This window comes from Nycticebus coucang, chromosome 6 (assembly GCF_027406575.1).
Source record: "Nycticebus coucang isolate mNycCou1 chromosome 6, mNycCou1.pri, whole genome shotgun sequence".
NCBI classification, from domain to species: domain Eukaryota; kingdom Metazoa; phylum Chordata; class Mammalia; order Primates; family Lorisidae; genus Nycticebus; species Nycticebus coucang.
Window position 1 is genome coordinate 122,939,824 of NC_069785.1, and position 19,025 is coordinate 122,958,848.

A 19,025-nucleotide genomic window follows, 5' to 3' on the forward strand; every position below is an offset into this window, starting at 1 on the left:
GTTTTTGGCCAGGGCTAGGTTTGAACCCACTACCTCCGGCATATGGGGCTGGTGCCCTACTCCTTTGAGCCACAGGCGCCGCCCCTCTGTTTTTTTGTTTGTTTGTTTTGTTTTTTGGTAGAAACGGGGTCTCGCTTTTGCTCAGGCTGGTCTCGAACTTGTGAACTCAAGCAATCTGCCCGCTTCGGCCTCCCATTGTGCTAGGATTACAGGCGTGAGCCACCGTGCCCGGCCCTATTATGAAACTTAAAAAAAAAAATCGGTTTCAACATTCCATATTTATAGCTGTTCTCATTTACATCAACTCGAGGATCTTTCTCTAGGAAGTCTTCCGAGATCAGCACCACACCTAATCTGATACGTACAAGTATATCCCCTCTTTACACTGCAACTTCTTCACATTGCAATTCTGCCACTCCCTAGCTATCAATCCCAGTTTCAAGCGAGACAAAACGTAACACACAGGGTTTCTTTAAATTCCACAATGTCTAGCATACTGGAGGCGCTCAATAATTGTGACTTGGTTCCTCACATTTACATAGCTCCTCGTGGCTGGTTACGGAATTAGGGGAATTAGATTTCAAACCTTACTAACACAATTCAGAGATTACCGGAATTACAAAATACCAGCTAAAGAAAAGCAATGGCTGAGTCTGGTGACTTAGATTGCGTGCTGCCTGCTCGGCCCCTAACATGTTTGGCCTCGGACTCTCTCTACCTCCGTAAAACGAACGTGTTGCTCTAGGTAGGAGAATCTCAGCCATACCATCTGCAGTTGCGACTTCCCCGGTTCTCAGAAACGCTGCAAAAAGCAACCTAAGAGAAAAACTGGGGGTCGGCGCCAAGAACCAGCGACTTGGGGCGCATGCGCACTTCCTTTCCCGGCAGGCCTTCCGGCCTTCGGTGCGTGGCTGCCCCAAACGATGCCTGTTTATCTGCGGAAACCCACCGTCTTCACATGTTCTCGGATCTCATCTCTCCATATCCACTTTCTCTTCCGTGACTGAACAAAATTAATTGACCGAGCGAACTTTGTAAAGGTAACAGGAGACCTAAGTATCTTGGACAGGCATAGAAAGAGGCGGCCTGACCTTGGAAGTGGGGCGGGGTCCTGCCGCGGGTCCTGTCGGGGTGTGACATTCAGCCGGCTGTTCCGGGCGACTGCCTTTCCATCCTAGCGCCATGGCTCAATTTGTCCGTAACCTCGCAGAGAAGGCCCCGGCGCTGGTGAACGGTGAGCGTGGTGTGAGACTACCCAGGCGGGTACACGGGTGACGGGGAGGCCTGTGATGGCCTGAGAGGAAGAAACGGGCAGTGGTGACCCCGGGGGCCTACGGGAACTGGGGCGGGACGGCCTGAAGGCGGAGGGAACAGTCGCAAGTGTGCGACTCTCTAGCCTTCCACTGCCTGGCCTGCAGTTTGGGTTCTCTAGAAACCACAACAATGACCAGAGGCTGCGTAAAGGAAAGCCTCAGTTGCCCGACAGCTGCCGCCATCAGATCTCTTAACAGAATATGCAGGAGATGGGTCGGTTAGGAGAACTCCCTTAGATCGCCTAAGAACAGAAACATAGAGGAGGTGCCTGTGTTTACTAGAGCTAAGAAAGAGCAGAAACATGTGAAAGTACAAACATTCAGCCTCCTCAGGTGGTCTGGTTCTCCATGGAATATTTGGAAGTCAACAGGAATGTTTAAGGATGGGTGAGCTTTTGAACGTGAATTTTGCTTTCTGCCCTGGACAGATTTAGAGACACTTCCCACTTTAATCTGAGGGAAATTTTAGGTGGAATTGAGCTTTATAGATAAGTATCCCCGCCCCAGTAAGCACAGAAAGGAATTCATTCGAATAAACCATAATCTTTGTTATCATAGCTTAACATTAATGGAATTTTTTGTTTGAAGAGCCTCATTAGTGGACCGCTATATTTCATAACAACCCTGAATAGTCACTGCTCTCTTCAAACGAGTTATTGAAGGCATTGCATTGCCAGATACTATGAATACTTGAGTTTTTTATTCTGTACAACGCCACGGTCTACAGTGAGACATATTACACATTTTTCCAAAGAATTTAAGTTTGCAGCTTTTACCGAAATGATCAAATATCTGTTAAAAAGCTCTACCTACAGTTTTACATAAAGAGAGAAAAAAAGGATTGAAGGCTTCAGTCTTTTGCCTTTGTGGATGATTTTAGTTACAGTTTTTAATATTTCAAGTGGATTCTTTTTTTCCTAACATAGCTTTTCATATCTTGTAGGTGGTGCATGCTAGGGAATTGTTCCTTTCGTTACACTATGGAAATTAGAAACTAAGATCTAGGTGCTGGGTATGCTCATTGCTACTAGAATATCATTGCTCATAGGTCTTTTCAGTGGACAGGGATGTAAGTGTATATCTATATAGATGTGTGTGTGCGCGCATACTGACCCATATATATACACACATGCATATATAATTGTTTTAGTAGCTATCCATTGGTGTATGTATATTAAGCTAAACATGAGTTCATATGGATGTCTCCAACTCTAATCCAGTACCACAGTGTTTATTTTTATTTATTTATTTTTATTGAGACAGAGTCTCACTCTGTAGAGTGGGTAGAGTGTTGTGGCATCAGCGTCATCATAGCTCACAGCAACCTCAAACTCTTAGGCTCAAGTGATCCTCTTGCCTCAGCCTCCCAAGTAGCTGGGACTACAGGCATGTGCCACTACGCCTGGCTAGTTTTTCTATTTTTAGTAGAAATGAGGTCTTGCTCTTGCTTGGGTTGGTCTTGAACTCCTGAGCTCAAGCAGTCCACCTGCCTCAGCCTCCCAGAGGGCTAGGATTACAGGAATGGGCCATCACACCTGCCCTATTTTTGCTTCTTTTCTTGCTTATCTATAACTTTGCTCTCCTTCAGCGAAAAACCTGGTTCCTACCATCTAGTGTTCATTTTGTTCTTTGTTTTCTGGCCGGGGCTGGCTTTGAACCCGCCACCTCCAGCATATGGGACCAGCGTCCTACCCCTTTGAGCCACAGGCACCGCCCTCATTTTGTTCTTTTTATCTCTTGTATACTTTTTTGGGTTGTTTTTTTTTTTTTTTTCTCTCATACACTTTTTAATCTGTACTCCCTGAGCAGCAAGTTTACCAAATAAACTAGTTTTATGTAAAGTGTACTGATTCATTTTTTTTAAGAAAATAAAATATAGGCGGCGCCTGTGGCTCAGTAGGTAAGGCGCCGGCCCCATATACCGAGGGTGGCGGGTTCAAACCCAGCCCCGGCCAAACTGCAACCAAAAAATAGCCGGGCGTTGTGGCGGGCGCCTGTGGTCCCAGCTACTTGGGAGGCTGAGGCAAGAGAATCGCTTAAGCCCAGGAGTTGGAGGTTGCTGTGAGCTGTGTGATGCCACGGCACTCTACCGAGGGCCACAAAGTGAGACTCTGTCTCTACAAAAAAAAGAAAATAAAATATTTGAATATCTATATGTTGAAGGTAATTTTAGTTGGTTGGCTGTTCCACAAGACTTTATGCTCTTTTTTTTTTTTTGAGACAGCATCTCCCTCTGTTGCCTAAGTTAGAGTGCCATGGCATCAGCCTAGCTCAGCAACCTGAAACTCCTGGGTTCAAGCAATCCTTCTGCCTCAGCCTCCCAAGTAACTGGGACTACAGGCTCCCACCACAACACCCAGCTAATTTTTCTACTTTTAAGTAAAGACCGAGTCTCATTTTTGCTCAGGCTGGTCTCAAACTCCTGAGCTCAAGCAGTCCTCCTGCCTCGCCTTGAGCCTCTCAAAGACAGGATTACAGGCATGAGCCACACGTCCGGCCAAGCCTTTGTATCTTACAGGCATTGTCATTTGTATTTAAAACTCTCTTAGGCTGGGCGGCGCATGTGGCTCAGTGAGTAGGGCGCCGGCCCCATATACCGAGGGTAGCGGGTTCAAACCCAGCCCCGGCCAAACTGCAACAACAACAAAAAAAAAAAAAAAAAACAGCAAAAAAAAAAAAAAAAAACTCTCTTAGGCTGGGTGCAGTGGCTCACACCTATAATCCCAGCACTTGGGAGGCTGAGGCAGGTGGATTGTCTGAGCTTACAGGTTCAAGACCAGCCTGAGACAGAGTGAGACCTCATCTCTAAAAAATAGCCAGGCTTGGGTGGCGCCTGTGGCTCAGTGGAGTAGGGCGCCGGACCCATATGCCGGAGGTGGCGAGTTCAAACCCAGCCCCGGCCAAAAACTGCAAAAAAGGGGGGTGGGTGGGAAATAAACCTGTTAAAAATAGCCAGGCACCAGACGTTGTGCCAGGCACCTGTCCTCCTAGCTACTTGGGAGGCTGAGGCAAGAGAATCACTTAAGTCCAGGAGTTTGAGGTTGCTATGAGCTATGACATCACGGCACTCTAACAAAAGTGACAAAGTGAGACTATCTCAAAAAAAAAAAAAAAAAGAAACTGTCTCTTAGACCTTTGTGTCTGCTTAAAGACATATCCATGGCACTAAACACAGATGATGAAGATAGCAATTCTATGAATCGTAAAATACCCAAATACAGGCAGTTAATAAGAAAAACACCAAGAGCTTTGTATAATCCATCTTGGACTCAAGAGATCCTCTTGCCTCAGCCTCCCAAGTAGCTGGGACTACAGGCGTGCAACACCATGCCAGACTATTTTTAATAGAGATGGTCTCTTGCCCAGGGTGGTCTGGAAGCTCTCCTGAGCTTAAGCAATCTGCCTGCCCACCTTAGCCTCCCAGAGTGCTAGGATTACAGGCATGAGCCACCAAGCCCAGCCTACATGTAGATTTTACTTTTATTATTTGTGGTGTTCTTGAAAAAGGAATATCTGTGCTATTAGAGAAAGATTTAATGCAGAACATATTGATAAAGAAACCAGATGTGGATGCTAATTATTATAGTTTTGTGGCTTAATACTGCAATGTTTTAAAAGTATCTATACAAGGGCTAGGTGCAGTGGCTGATGCCTGTAATCCTAGCACTCCCGGAGGCCGAGGCATGTGGATTACTTAAGCTCAGGAGATAAGACAAGCCTGAGCATCAGCAAGACTCCATCTCTAAAAATAGCTGGGCATTATGGTGGGTGCCTATAGTCCCAGCTGTTCGGGAGGGTGAGACAGGAGGATCACTTGAGCCTAGGAGTTTGAGGTTACTGTGAGCTGTGACACTATCGCATTCTACCAAAGGCAACAGCGTAAGACTCTATCTCAAAAATAAAATAAATAAGTAAAAATATACAGTAGAACAATGGACTCAACAAACCGATCAACATATGGAGCTGGTCAACATGATGAACTAGGCCTACTTTAGTGATATGTACATGTGGTACATGTCCAGTCTATGAAATTGGGTCAACTTGAAGTGGTCAAGGTAGGGAAGCAGTCAACTATGGAGGTTCTGGGCAATGCCTGTGGCTCAAGGAGTAGGGTGCCGGTCCCATATGCCAGAGGTGGCGGGTTCAAACCTAGCCCCGGCCAAAAAAACCACAAAAAAAAAATAAATAAATAAAAATAAACTATGGAGGTTCTACTGTGTATGGTGCGTGTGTGTCTGTGTTGTCTGGGATAGAGTGTAATAGCATAATCATAGCTCACTGCAACTTCAGACTCTTGGGCTTAAGCAATCCTTCTGCCTCAGCCTCCCAAGTAGCTGGTACTACAGGTGTACACCACCATACCCAGCCAATTTTTCTGTTTTTTGGAGTAACTGTCTCACTATGTTGCTCAGGCTGATCTCAGAATGAGCAGAACTCCTGCCTTACCACCTAATGTGCTGAGATTACAGACATGAGTCACCAGCCTAAAAGTCTTACTCTTAAGTGTGTCATTCTACATAGCTTCTTTCCTCCCCTTCTATACTGCTTCCCACTAAATTTCCTGGTCTCTCTACCAAGAAAATATGCTAAATTGCTGCTATTTTCTTGTTTTTAAATCCTACTTCTAATAACTTTACAGTTAACTACATTTACTACTCATAAATGAAATAACAGAACTAGCAAAGTACTGGCATAATTGTATGTGCATAGAGCTTCCTGCCTGATAGAACTGCTCTGTGACACAGTCGTTCTGCATCTTTAAAAGCCTCTGTTACCAAGGAACAGCTTTGACATTGCACACCGGGTGCACATTTGGTACAAGCAGTGAATGAATGTGATGCATGAATAAATATTTGTGTCCAGCCCACACATCTGCTTCTTTCAGTCTCTAGTGAGTTCATCCTGGGGTTTTTTTTTGTTTGTTTGTTTTGTTTTGTTTTGTTTTGTTTTCCAGCTGCTGTGACTTATTCGAAGCCTCGATTGGCCACATTTTGGTACTACGCCAAGGTTGAGCTGGTTCCTCCAACCCCTGCTGAGATCCCTAGAGCTTTTCAGAGCCTGAAAAAAATAGTCAATAGTGCTCAAACTGGTAGCTTCAAACAGCTCACAGTTAAGGTAACTATGGGCTAAATGAAAACGTATGTCTATAACAGAAAATGTTTTCCCTTGGGAGTTTTCTGATTGTTTTGATTAATCTATGTATTTTCCAGTGAAGCTGAATCCATAGTGGGAGATAATCTCTTTCTTGACTGCTGAGAGAGATACTTACTTTTCTAATTTCATCATCTGGAAAGAAATACTTGGACTATTTTATGTATTAGTTTCCTAGGAGTCTTCTACTATAGCAAAAAGTGAGCATTTTTACTGGGAAACTTCTTTTCATTTTCTATTTTGGATAGTATATTAAAATATGGTGACATACTTTGCTAATTCCATAATTTTTCCATCGTAGTTCTGGATTTATCCCCAGTTCAGCCAAAATATCTCTTGAGAATACCAAAACCTGGGTTATTGAATTATATAAAGATAAAAATCTAAAAACTATAAGAATTAGAACCTGGATTTGGGTTTACTTGCATGACCCAAGCACATGATCCAAAAGGTCTAGATAAATAAATAATTGACTATTTTAGAACCTATGCCCTGAGAAATAAGATTATTCTTTTTTGGGGGGTGTGTTTTTTTGGCCAGGGCTAGGTTTGAACCCGCCACCTCCGGCATATGGGACCGGCGCCCTACACCTTGAGCCACAGGCGCCGCCCTAGAAATACGATTATTCTTAAGAAGACTTCCAAAAACTTCAGGTCTGATTGATGAGGATAATTCGTTTCCACGAGTGCTGAAAAGGCCCAATTTGTTATGGGGAGGAATTTTTTTCAACTAGTGATTCAAGATCTGTACTTTTGTTTGTGTGAAACTTATTTCTTGAACCATTTGTGTATTTTTCTCATTAGGGCAATAAAATGTTGATCTTTAAAACTAAGTACTGAATACTTGCAAAGAATTAAGCCAAATAATACATGACTAAAACTGATGGCTAGGGCAGCGCCTATGGCTCAAAGGAGTAGGGTGCCGGCACCATATGCCAGAGGTGGCAGGTTCAAACCCAGCTCCAGCCAAAAACTGCAAAAATAAATAAATAAATATAAATAAATAAATAAATAAACTGATGTCTCAAGAGGAAGACAAAGCACTTCATCTTTCAACAGATTGTCTTTGGCCAGATAGAAATATATATTCAGAGACTTGAGCTTCCTAAAGTCGTCCTTTCATAAGAATGCCCTATCTAGATGTATCAGCTGTTTCCAGGATGTGGGTTGTTTTAGGGCTCATAAAGTGTTTCATAAACTAATAATGAAAGGGTTAAATCAGTTCAGGTCTTTAAAGAATGCTTTGAAAGAATTTATAAGCTCTAGATTACTTACCTTACAAAATTGAAAGTTCAAGGGTTCTCAGCAGTTTAACAAAGTTAACATCAGTAATTCTATACTGTAACTAAAAGTGCCCTCTAGTTTGCATCCTTATATTCTCTGTCTGTTAGTCCTGGAACAAGAGTTTTAAATATATAAGGGGAAAAAAAGATACCTTAAAATTTGTGCTTCTTTTTTTAGGAAGCTGTGCTGAATGGTTTGGTGGCCACTGAGGTGTGGATGTGGTTTTATGTCGGCGAGATCATAGGCAAGCGTGGCATCATTGGCTATAATGTTTGAAGACCAAGCTTTAACATCTGATTGCATTTGACTTATTTGAGAGGACCATGTGTGATCAGACTGTTACCTGAATAAAATAAGATGTGTCAAAAATCAGTGTTTTCTCTGTCAAATAGTACACAGGTCACAATTTCTCTTGATATGAAGTTGATTTGTCTTTTGTTTTGATACATGAATACAGCTCTTTGTGTGTGTCTGCTTAGCCTGAAATTGGGAACGATATATGTGATTTGTCAGCTGGAGCATGAATATATGAACATAACATTTTAATTTGAATATTTGAAATACATGATATTCAAGCTTTATTGCCAGAAAGTGTGGGGAAAGACCTTGAGAAACTCTTAACCCACCATAGTAGGAGAACTAGTGATACCGTGTGCCAAAATACAGTTAAATCGTGTCTTATTATTTATCCTTGTAAAAATAAAGTATCCTACACTTTTTTTTTTTTTACCACTATACTAACTTTTTTTTTTTTTTTTTTTTTTTGAGACTTGGTCACACTTTGTTGCCCCTATGATGAGGGCATCATAGTTCACTGCAAACTCACTGGCTCAAGCCAACCTCCCTCCCGCCTTGACCTCCCAAAATGGTAGGATTATACGCATGAGCCACTGCACCTGCCCCCTACAGATATTTAAATAGAATTATAACTTGGTGTTATCCATGGGTCTAAACAGCATATTATGTCCTGAAGTAAATAGAAGTGACTAGCATCAGTCTGTCTTCTGGAACCATTTTATTGAGGATATAGGAAAGACTATATTCATTGGTTTTTCCAGGGAATCTTACCATCTTAGCTTAGTTCACTGGTATATTTCTAAATCTGTTGTTAACTCTCACAACCACAACAAAACATGTTGTACCAGTTGATAACCGAAAGATGGTTGCACTAGTGCAGTGGCTCACACCTGTAATCCCAGCCCTGTGGGAGGTTAAGGAGGGAGAATTGCTTGAGCTCAGGAGTTCGAGACTCGCCTGAGCAAGAGTGAGACCCCAACTCATGGAAAAACCCAGCTGAGCACCACAGCCAGCACCTATAATCCCAGCAGCTTCTGGAGGCTGAGGCAGTGGGATTCCCAGAACCGAAGTCTGAGGTTGCAGTGAGCTATGACGCCACTACACTCTGCTCAGGGGCTTAGGGTGGGACTCTGTCTCAACAACAGAAAGATGGTTGTATATTTATTACAGTGTTTTTACAAAAGCACTGGGGCTTATAATTTAGTATTACTTCTTTAAAAATATGAACATTTGGGGGCACCCATAGCTCGGTAGTCAGGGCACTGGCCACATGCACTGCTAAACAACAATGACAAAAATAGCTGGGCATTGGCTCAGCACCTGTAGCTCAGTGGCTAGGGTGCCAGCCACATACACTGAAACTGGTGGGTTCAAATCCAGCCCAGGCCTGCCAAACAACAATGACAACTACAACCAAAAAAAAAAAAAAATAGCCAGGCGTTGTGGCAGGCGCCTATAGTCCCAGCTACTTGGGAGGCTGAGGCCAGAGAATCACTTAAGCCCAAGAGTTTTGAGGTTGCTGTGAGCTGTGATTTAACAGCACTCTACCCAGGGCAACATACTGAGACTGTCTCAAAAGAAAAAAAAATAGCTGGGCATTGTGCCGGGCACCTGTAGTCACAGCTACTTGGGAGGCTGAGACAAGACAATCTCTTGAGCCCACGAGTTTGAGGTTGCTGTGAGCTATGATGTCACAGGGTGACAAAGTGAGACTCTTGTCTCAATAAAAGAATAAAAATACTGGACCTTTATCCAATCAATTCCAAATTTACCCACTCTATTTAGAACATTGCTGCTTTTTAGCTTAAAAAAGGGCACAACTGGGCGGCGCCTGTGGCTCAGTGAGTAGGGCGCTGGCCCCATATGCCGAGGGTGGCGGGTTCAAACCCAGCCCCGGCCAAACTGCAGCCAAAAAATGGCCGGGCGTTGTGGCAGGCGCCTGTAGTCCCAGCTACTCGGGAGGCTGAGGCAGGAGAATCGCGTAAGCCCAAGCGTTAGAGGTTGCTGTGAGCTGTGTGACGCCACGGGACTCTACCCGAGGGCGGTACAGTGACACTCTGTCTCTACAAAAAAAAAAAAAAAAAAAAAAAGGGCACAGCTTTTCTAAGTGTTAGGCAAGAAAGCCTCCACAGAGACTGTCACTCTTCTGAAATATGAAGTCATGCCTAACTGGTTCTTCAGTAAACACAGGTGGTCAAAACTGAAACTACCTATTTTTTTAAAGTATTGATAAACCTAAAAATATGTGTAGCAAAAGACTCCTGCAGTGTTAGTAACCTGTATGAATAACTGATACAGTATATGAGTGTTAACATTAACTAGAGTAAAAGGCATGAGATCAGCTAGTACTAGTTAGAACCTACAGACACCTAGTTGACTTTTTGATGTGTAATGTGACTTTTGAACCACGTGGTCACACCAGAAAGTCCTCAAAATAAACATTTACTACTCACTTCACTACTACTTCCTCCTCTGCCATACAGCACACCTCTAGTCGCCCCTGTGGCTAATGGTGCGTGTACAGAATTTTCTTAGGCTGAAATAGCAGTGGGCTCCTTGAAGTGGCCACTTGACTTCATCAGGCTCGTTTCTTTTTGCCATCATCAACCCCAAATGCCTTGTCTCTGAGCAGAGAACTGGTTAAGGTATCTTTCAGTGAATTTGTGTCAAGTGTTTGCCATGTCAATTTCAGTATAACTCAGTATTTATTGTGCACCTCCTAAATTCTAGGCACTATTAAAATGGCAGAAATGAGCAGTGCCCATAGCTCAGTAGGTAGGGCACCAGCCACATAGACCCAGGCTGGCGGGTTCGAACCCAGCCTGGGCCAGCTAAAAGACAATGGCAACTGCAACAATAACAAAAAAAAGAACTGGGCATTGTGGCGGGCGCCTGTAGTGCCAGCTACTTGGGAGGCTGAGGCACAAGAATTACTTAAGCCCAAGAGTTTGAGGTTGCTGTGAGCTGTGATGCTACAGCACTCTATCCAGGGCAACAGCTTGAGACACTTTAAAAAAAAAAAAGAGGGGGGCAGTGCCTGTGGCTCATTGGAGTAGGGCCGCTGGCCCCATATACCGGAGGTGGCGGGTTCAAACCCAGCCCTGGCCAAAAACTGCAAAAAAAAAAGGCAGAAACATTCACCAAAAAGACTGTTACCTGTTACCTGTTCCAGGGAGCTTGTCTAGTGAGATAGGTAATTAAGCATGAAATTAATAAGATGTGGAAAGAGCTGTGATGAAGGACGTGATGGGTATGCTTGAAAGAAGCTAACCCAAGGCTGGGTGAGGTGGCATACGCCTGTAATCCTAGCACTCTGGGAGGCTGAGGCAGGTGGATTGCTTGAGCTCATAAGTTTGAGACCAGCCTGAGCGAAAGGGAGACCCTGTCTCTACTAAAAATAGAAAAACTGAGGCAAGAGGATCACTTGAGCCCGAGTTGGAGGTTGCTGTGAGCTATGATGCCACAGCACTACCCAGAGCAACAGCTTGAGATTCTGTCTCAAAAAAAAAAAAAAGAGGCTTAACCCTCCTCCCCCTTGAGAAGGAGATTCAAGGTAGGTTGTCAGAGAAAGTAATATCCAAAGTAAACCAGGAGAGTAGGAGTTAGCCAAAAGGAATGGAGCGAGGTATACTGGGCGGACGAAACAGCCGTGCAGAATCTATTATGAGAAGTCTGACACACTGGAGATCCTGAAAGAATGTAAGTGTGGGTGCATCACCAGGTAAAGGAGAGTAATGAGAAGTAAAGTCACACATGGTGAGGACCAAATCATGAAATGCTTTTTGTACAACGTAAAGAACTGGCTATAGGCCAGGTGCCGTGGCTCACACCTGTAATCCTAGCACTGTGGGAGGCCAAGGTGGGTGGAATGCTTGAGCTCAGGAGTTCAGGACCAGCCTGAGCAAGAGGGAGGCCTCATCTCTACTAAAAATAGAAAAACTGGCCAGGTGTTGTGACGGACGCTGCAACTACTTGGGAGGCTGTGGAAAAAGGATCTCTTGAACACAGGAATTTGAGGTTGCTGTGAGGTATGATGACACAGCAGTCTAGCCTGGAGCAACAAAGTGAGACTCTCAAGAAAAGAGAAATTTTGGGGTGGCGCCTGTGGCTCAGTGAGTGGGACGCCAGCCCCATATGCCGAGGGTGGCGGGTTCATATCCAGCCCCGGCCAAACTGCAATAAAAAAATAGCCGGGTGCTGTGGCGGGCGCCTGTGGTCCTAGCTACTCGGGAGGCTGAGGCAAGAGAATCGCTTGGGCCCAGGAGCTGGAGGTTGCCGTGAGCTGTGTGATGCCACAGCAGTCTACCAAGGGCCATAAAGTGAAATTCTGTCTCTACAAAAAAAAAAAAAAGAAAGAAAAGAGAAATTTTGACAAGGGACAATCCCTGCCCTCAAGTAGTCTAACATCAGTAGGCAATTTAAATTTTTTGTAACAAAAGCTGGGGCGGGGGTATGCGTAGCACGCACATTAAGTATGCATATAGCCTTGCATTTTTCTCAGTATGTGAAAGCACAGATACTCATACAGTAATGGCCATCAGGGGAAAGTGGGGGATAAAGCTTTTAAAAGTCCAAGCCTCCGGGAGGCTGAGGCAAGAGAATCATCTAAGCCCAAGAGCTGGAGGTTGCTGTAAGCTGTGACGCCACATCACTCTGCCGAGGGTGACAAAGTGAGACTCTGTCTCTGAAAAAACAAAAGTCCAAGCCTTTTTTTTAATCTTTTTTTTTTTTGTGACAGAGTCCCACTATGTTGTCCTCAGTAGAGTGCCATGGTGTCATAGCTAACATCAACCTTAAACTCTTGAGCTTAAGGGATTCTCTTGCCTCAGCCTCCCAAGTAGCTGGCACTACAGGTGCCCGGCACAAAGCCTGCCTATTTTCTTTGTTACAGTTGTCATTGTTGTTTTTTCAGCTGGCCCAGGCTGGGTTTGAACCCACCAACTTCCGTGTATGTGGTTGGTGCCATAACCACTGTGCTATGAGTGCCGAGCCAAAAGTCCAAGCCTTTTATATATGTCACTATGTATGGTCCAAAGGTATAGGAAACAGCCACCTGTAAAAATGAACTCAACATAAAGTCAACGGCAAAGGGTTTTGTTGAGGCTTTCATCATTTCAAGACTAATGCAAAACTGTCCACATTCCATAGTTAATCCTTTGTTCTATAAATCTTAACATCTTATCTCCTTGGATAACAGTTTCCTTTCTTTTCCACTCATTTCTTACATACCTAAGTATTCTGCCCTGATTTTAAGGATGGATCAATACTTTTTGTTTCTTTTTAAACACTTCATATTTGTATAGCACTTTACATTTTCAAAGCACTTGCACCAACTATCTCCTTTAGCCCTCAACCTTTCACTGAGGCATGTGGTGTAAATGATCCACCATTTAACAAGTCAGGAACTGAACAGCAGAAACATTAAACGATTTGGCTGGGATCCCAATAAGTGGTAGAAGCACAAATTGGGCTCAGATAATGATCTGGGTTATAGTCTGTGCCCGGACTTTACCTATGACTGCCTTGTACACCTCTCTGCATTATATTTCCACAGTTTGATTCTATTTTATTTTTGTTTATATTTTCAGTCCTGCTTTGCCCTCCTCTTATGTTATTGAAGATTTATTGTCCCATTAGATGTCAGCCTTCCTAAACTTACATAAGGTGATAAGTAGCTTTGTAAGACTTCATCCTGTTTCCCAATGAACGTAGTTTTTATTTCTTTCAGGACGTCAATCAGTGAGACAGTGATCACTCTTGTGATGAATACAGTGAATAGTTTCACCAGAGATAATACTTCAATAAAAAACTTACACTAGGCCCCGGCACAGTGGCTCACGCCTATAATCCTAGCATTCTGAGAGGCCGAGGCAGGAGGCAGGTGGATTGCCAGAGCTCACAGCTGAGACCAGTCTGAGCAAGAGCGAGACCCCATCTCTAAAAATAGCCGGGCATTGTGGTGGGTGCCTGTAGTCCCAGATACTCAGGAGGTTGAGGCAAGAGAATGGCTTAAGCCCAAAAGTTTGAGGTTGCTGTGAGCTATGACACCATAGCACTCTACCAAGGGTGACATAGACTCTGTCTCAAAAACAAAACACAAGGGGCATTTGTTCTCATGTCATTACCAAAAACTAACCACTCTTGAGTTCAATTATTTTTTTGCAGTTTTGGCCGGGGCTTTTGGCCACCTCCGGGATATGGGGCCGGCGCCCTACTGCTTTGAGCCACAGGCGCTGCCCTCTTTAGTTCAATTTCATGTATCCTTCTCTCTGACCAACTTTCCTGCCCACCTCAAATAACTACATTAATTTGAAGTCACCATGAGCATCAGTAAATTGATTCTACTATCTCCCTCACTCCTGGATAATCAGCTTCTCCCTCCTTCCCCGATTTATTTATATTCAATTGTCAATTACGCTCATCCTCTTGAATATACCTTCAACATCCTTGTCTCTCACTCACTTTATCACACTCATTTGCTAAAACCATGTCTTTGGCTTAATTCATCTGTCTACCTGCCCTGCACTTGTACCCAGGTAGCCAAACGTAGCTGGAGAAAATGATCACGGTAACTAATCTCACTTTATATCATGATTCAAACCTGAAGAGAGCACTTAATTCTACCTGCCAATCATAACTGTTTCTTTGGACTGTGATTATTTCCTTCAGTATATGACTTTTCTACGTGACTAAGAGAATTTAAGCAATTGGAGAACTTCCACTTACTCCCACTATCTGCACTCATATACCCCACCTTGTATATACTAGATGGTTCACATTCCAAGCTCCCAGCACATAGAAGTCACTAAATGTAAATGTGATCATGCTCAGCACCTGTAGCACAGTGGTTATGGCGCCAGCCACATACACCAAATTTGGCGGGTTCGAATGCAGCCTAGGCCAGCTAAAACAACGACAATTGCAACAAAAAATAGCCGGGCATTGTGGTGGGTGCCTGTAGTCCCAGCTACTTGGGAGGCTGAGACAAGAGAATCCCTTAAGCACAAGAGTTGGAGATTGCTGTGAGCTGTGACTCCAGGGCACTCTACCAAGGGCAATATAGTGAGAATTTGTCTCAAAAAAAAAAATGTAAATGTGGTAAATAAAATTAGTTTATCCATTAATGAATTTATACTTTTATAAATGCTGTTCCTGCTGCCCTCATTTCTGACCCTTTCTTCCTGGCATGTTTCTGGTTCACTTTTAAAACCAATTAATTACTTCTCAGTAGTCTTTTCTGATTTTCCCAAACTGATTCCCTTTGGCCTTCTAGTAATGCCTCTTGCACCACACACATCATTGTACTCTGATGCCATCTTTACTTTTATTTCCCTTGCTAAACTGTAAGCTTTTTAAAGAAGGTACTCTAATATTTACTTTAGTAATACTAGCCTTTCACATTAGCTGGCTTGTACATATTAAGTTTTGTTGAAACCCTATGAAAACAATGAAACAGCATACTCTACTTGCTGTATTTGGTACTGGGTTGATAAACAGCAGAATTCAGTGGCAGTTTGCCACAGAAAGAGATGCAGGCCTGGAGGACTCACTTCCTGAAGGCCTGCAGGCTAAGACTGCTACAAAACGGATGCTAGCTGAGTCACTCCTGCATCTCAACCTCCAGCTCTGAAGCAGAGATTTGTATCCCTGATTAGCTGTTCTCTGCCGATCATGGATCATGGTTAGGGCAGAACCTGCTTTGCAGAAGGTCTAGGAGGGAAGAATCAGGAGAGGGGGAAGCAGAAAATCCTTTGCAGAAGACTACTATTTATTTATTTATTTTTTTTGTGTGTGTGGAGACAGAGTCTCACTTTATCGCCCTCAGTAGAGTGCCATGGCATCACACAGCTCACAGCAACCTCCAACTCCTGGGCTTAAGCGATTCTCTTGCCTCAGCCTCCCGAGTAGCTGGGACTACAGGCGCCCGCCACAACGCCCAGCTATTTTTTGGTTGCAGTTCAACCGGGGCCGGGTGAACCCACCACCCTCGGTATATGGGGCTGGCGCCTTACCGACTGAGCCACAGGCGCCGCCCTCGAGAAGACTATTAAAGACCAAGTCTGAAATCTGAAAATCTCAGAAATTCCTTAGAAACCTTTCATCTTAACCTCTCTTTGCCAACCCTGCATATCTGGATTTATGCCCTCTGTATAGCTGAAAAAGCACATCATTTGTAATACCACACTTTCCCTTATCAGATTTTATGCATGCAACCTATGAATGGGTTTTTATAAGAATTATACCTTGCGGGCGGTGCCTGTGGCTCAGTCAGTAAGGTGCTGGCCCCATGTGCCGAGGGTGGCGGGTTCAAGCCCGGCCCCGGCTGAACTGCAACCAAAAAATATCTGGGCGTTGTGGCGGGCGCCTGTAGTCCCAGCTACTCGGGAGGCTGAGGCAAGAGAATCGCTTAGGCCCAGAAGTTGGAGGTTGCTGTGAGCTGTGTGATGCCAGGGCACTCTACTGAGGGCCATAAAGTGAGACTCTGTCTCTACCAAATAAAAAAAAAAGAATTATACCTTGGATTAATTTATTGCATAAAGGAAGAAAAGTTATCTCAAGAGGCTGCAATTTGTTTTTTATTTTCTTTCTGAGACAGAGTCTCTCTCACCCTGAGTAGAGTGCCATGGCGTCATCTTATCTCTCTTGCCTCAATCTCTTGTGCTCAAGAGATCCTCTTGCCTCAGCCTCCCAAGAAGCTAGAACTAGAGGCACCTGCCATCTGCCACCTGGCTAGTTTTCCTATTTTTAGTAGAGATGGGGTCTTGCTCTTGCTTAGGCTGGTCTTTAACTCCTGAGCTCAGGCAATCCACCTGCCTCGGCCTCCCAGAGCACTGAGATTACAGGCATGAGCCACCACGTTGAGCCAAAGAGGCTGCAAATTTTAATGCATTCCAGTGTTGTCAAATCCAAAAGCAATTAAAACGCTGTTGTGGTTCAGCACCTGTAGCTCAAGCGGCTAAGGCGCCAGCCATATACACCAGAGCTGGCGGGTTTGAATCCAGCCCAGGTCTGCCAAAACAACAATGACAGGTACAACCAAAAAATAGTGGGCCGTTGTGGCAGGCGCCTGTAGTCCCAGCTGCTCAGGCGGCTGAGGCAGGAGAATCGCCTAAGCCCAGGAGTTGGAAGTTGCTGTGAGCTGTGGCACCACACCACTCTACCAAGGGCGATAGAGTGAGACTCTGTCTCTAAAAAAAAACCTGCTGTTGTGTTGTTTTGAATTATAACCTATTTGTTAAAATAGCTGTTGTTTCCCCTAAGGACAGCCTGTATTTTTACCTTGATGTCATGTCACTCTGGGTCTCTGGAGGGTAGGGAACATAATAGAAAAGTGAATAAATGTAGCTCTAAACTATAATGAATGATAAAGTGAGGGCAGAAAAGTGATGACCAATTTTAGTGACCTTCAGAGGGAGTAATAAAAGGAAAGCCAGATAAGCCCACGATTGGTGAAAAAAATGAAATAATGATGACAAAGTAAACATTAAGTCAGGAGTGATATTTTGCTCATCACTGCTTTACTTTGAACCCTGTTTTGTGTTCATCTGCTTTGAATATGGTGGCAGAAGTATGCTTGATTTGCTGATACCCAACTTGCCTCTACAACAGGGAAACTAACTTCTACTTTGCCCTAGGCACCAAATTCCACCCCCACTGGCACTTAAGGTAGACAAGCCAAATGGCCCTTGATTTGGAACCCTTGATTTCCTTTCCTCTGCCATCACCATCTGACCTGACCCCATCCCCTACATCCACCCATCCTAGAAGGAAGCTGCCTCTAAGGACTGCATAGAAAATCTCTCAAAGGGGGCGGCACCTGTGCACAGGCCTCGCCCCCATATACCAAGGGTGGTGGGTTCAAACCCAGCCCGGCCAAACTGCAACCAAAAAAATAGCCGGGCGTTGTGGCGGGCGCCTGTATTCCCAGCTGCTCGGGAGGCTGAGGCAAGAGAATCGCTTAAGCCCAGGAGTTGCAGGTTGCTGTGAGCTGTGTGACGCCACGGCACTCTACCGAGGGCCATAAAGTGAGACTCTGTCTCTACAAAAAAAAAAAAGAAAGAAAATCTCTCAAAGTTATTTGCAGAAAGACCCCAAGATATAAGTCAGCAACAAAATTTGTTTTTTTTATTTTCCCTCTCTTGAAACATTATAGTTGCACATTTTCCAGATTTGTCCATCTCAACAACAGCAAAGGCCTCTTGCAGGTTAGCAGAAGCCTTACTCATCTAGAAGATGTAAGACAAAATGTTACTCTCCTCACTTTTCAGTGCAAAATGAAATGAAGTGGAACCATTTGCCTGAGGTTAGTGAGTCAGGGGTAAAGGACTAGAATGTAGGCTTGATTTCGGATTTCCTAATTCTAACCACATTCTCTCTACTCTGGGACTTTTTTTTTTTTTTTTTTTGAGACAGCGCCTCAAGCTGTCACCCTGGGTAGAGTACTGTCGCATCACAGCTCATAGCAACCTCCAACTCCTGGGCTCAAGCGATTCTCCTGCCTTTGCCTCCCAAGTAGCTGAGACCACAGGTGCCCGCCACAACGCCTGGCTATTTTTTGGTTGCAGCCGTCATTGTTGTTTGGTGGGCCCCGGCTGGATTCGAACCCACCAGCTCAGGTGTATGTGGCTGGCGCCTTAGCCGCGTGAGCCACAGGCACCAAGCCTCTACTCTGGGATTTTTAAGTTGGTTATTGCACAGCGAGGAAGAGTAGGGAAGGGGCGTGGTTTCCCTTTTATGTTTTTATTCAGAAACTTACATTTGAGCTCTAACCCACATGTAAAACACCATTTCAACTTCAGCAAGAGTAAGCTAATGACTCATAATATAAAATTTGCATCAGAGCCTTAGGTACTGTGATTTTCCCTAAGTCTCAAACAAAGGGATTGGCTATCTATTGGTAGAGAGGACTCTGAATAAAGAAAATAATAAAGTGAAAAGTGCAGAGGGTAACAGTTAACCCTAAAGGTTTCCAAAGTAAAAT

General features: G+C 44.1%; 1 protein-coding gene across 1 annotated transcript; it reads left to right on the forward strand.

Moving 5' to 3' along the window:
* The first annotated feature begins 1,051 nt into the window (after positions 1-1,051).
* On the forward strand, positions 1,052-8,116 carry ATP5MG (ATP synthase membrane subunit g). The gene is made up of 3 exons (XM_053593775.1): positions 1,052-1,234; positions 6,268-6,428; positions 7,925-8,116. The coding sequence occupies exons 1-3, from the start codon at positions 1,183-1,185 to the stop codon at positions 8,021-8,023; spliced, it is 312 nt and encodes a 103-aa protein (XP_053449750.1). The 5' UTR covers positions 1,052-1,182; the 3' UTR covers positions 8,024-8,116.
* Positions 8,117-19,025: the final 10,909 nt, after the last annotated feature.

Excerpts from the sequence above, each read along its gene's own strand:
- ATP5MG (XM_053593775.1), top strand. The coding sequence starts at position 1,183 with ATGGCTCAATTTGTCCGTAACCTCGCAGAGAAGGCCCCGGCGCTGGTG. Across the intron at positions 1,235-6,267 it reads GGCCCCGGCGCTGGTGAACG|CTGCTGTGACTTATTCGAAG; the intron begins GTGAGCGTGGTG and ends TTTGTTTTCCAG. Across the intron at positions 6,429-7,924 it reads TCAAACAGCTCACAGTTAAG|GAAGCTGTGCTGAATGGTTT; the intron begins GTAACTATGGGC and ends TTCTTTTTTTAG.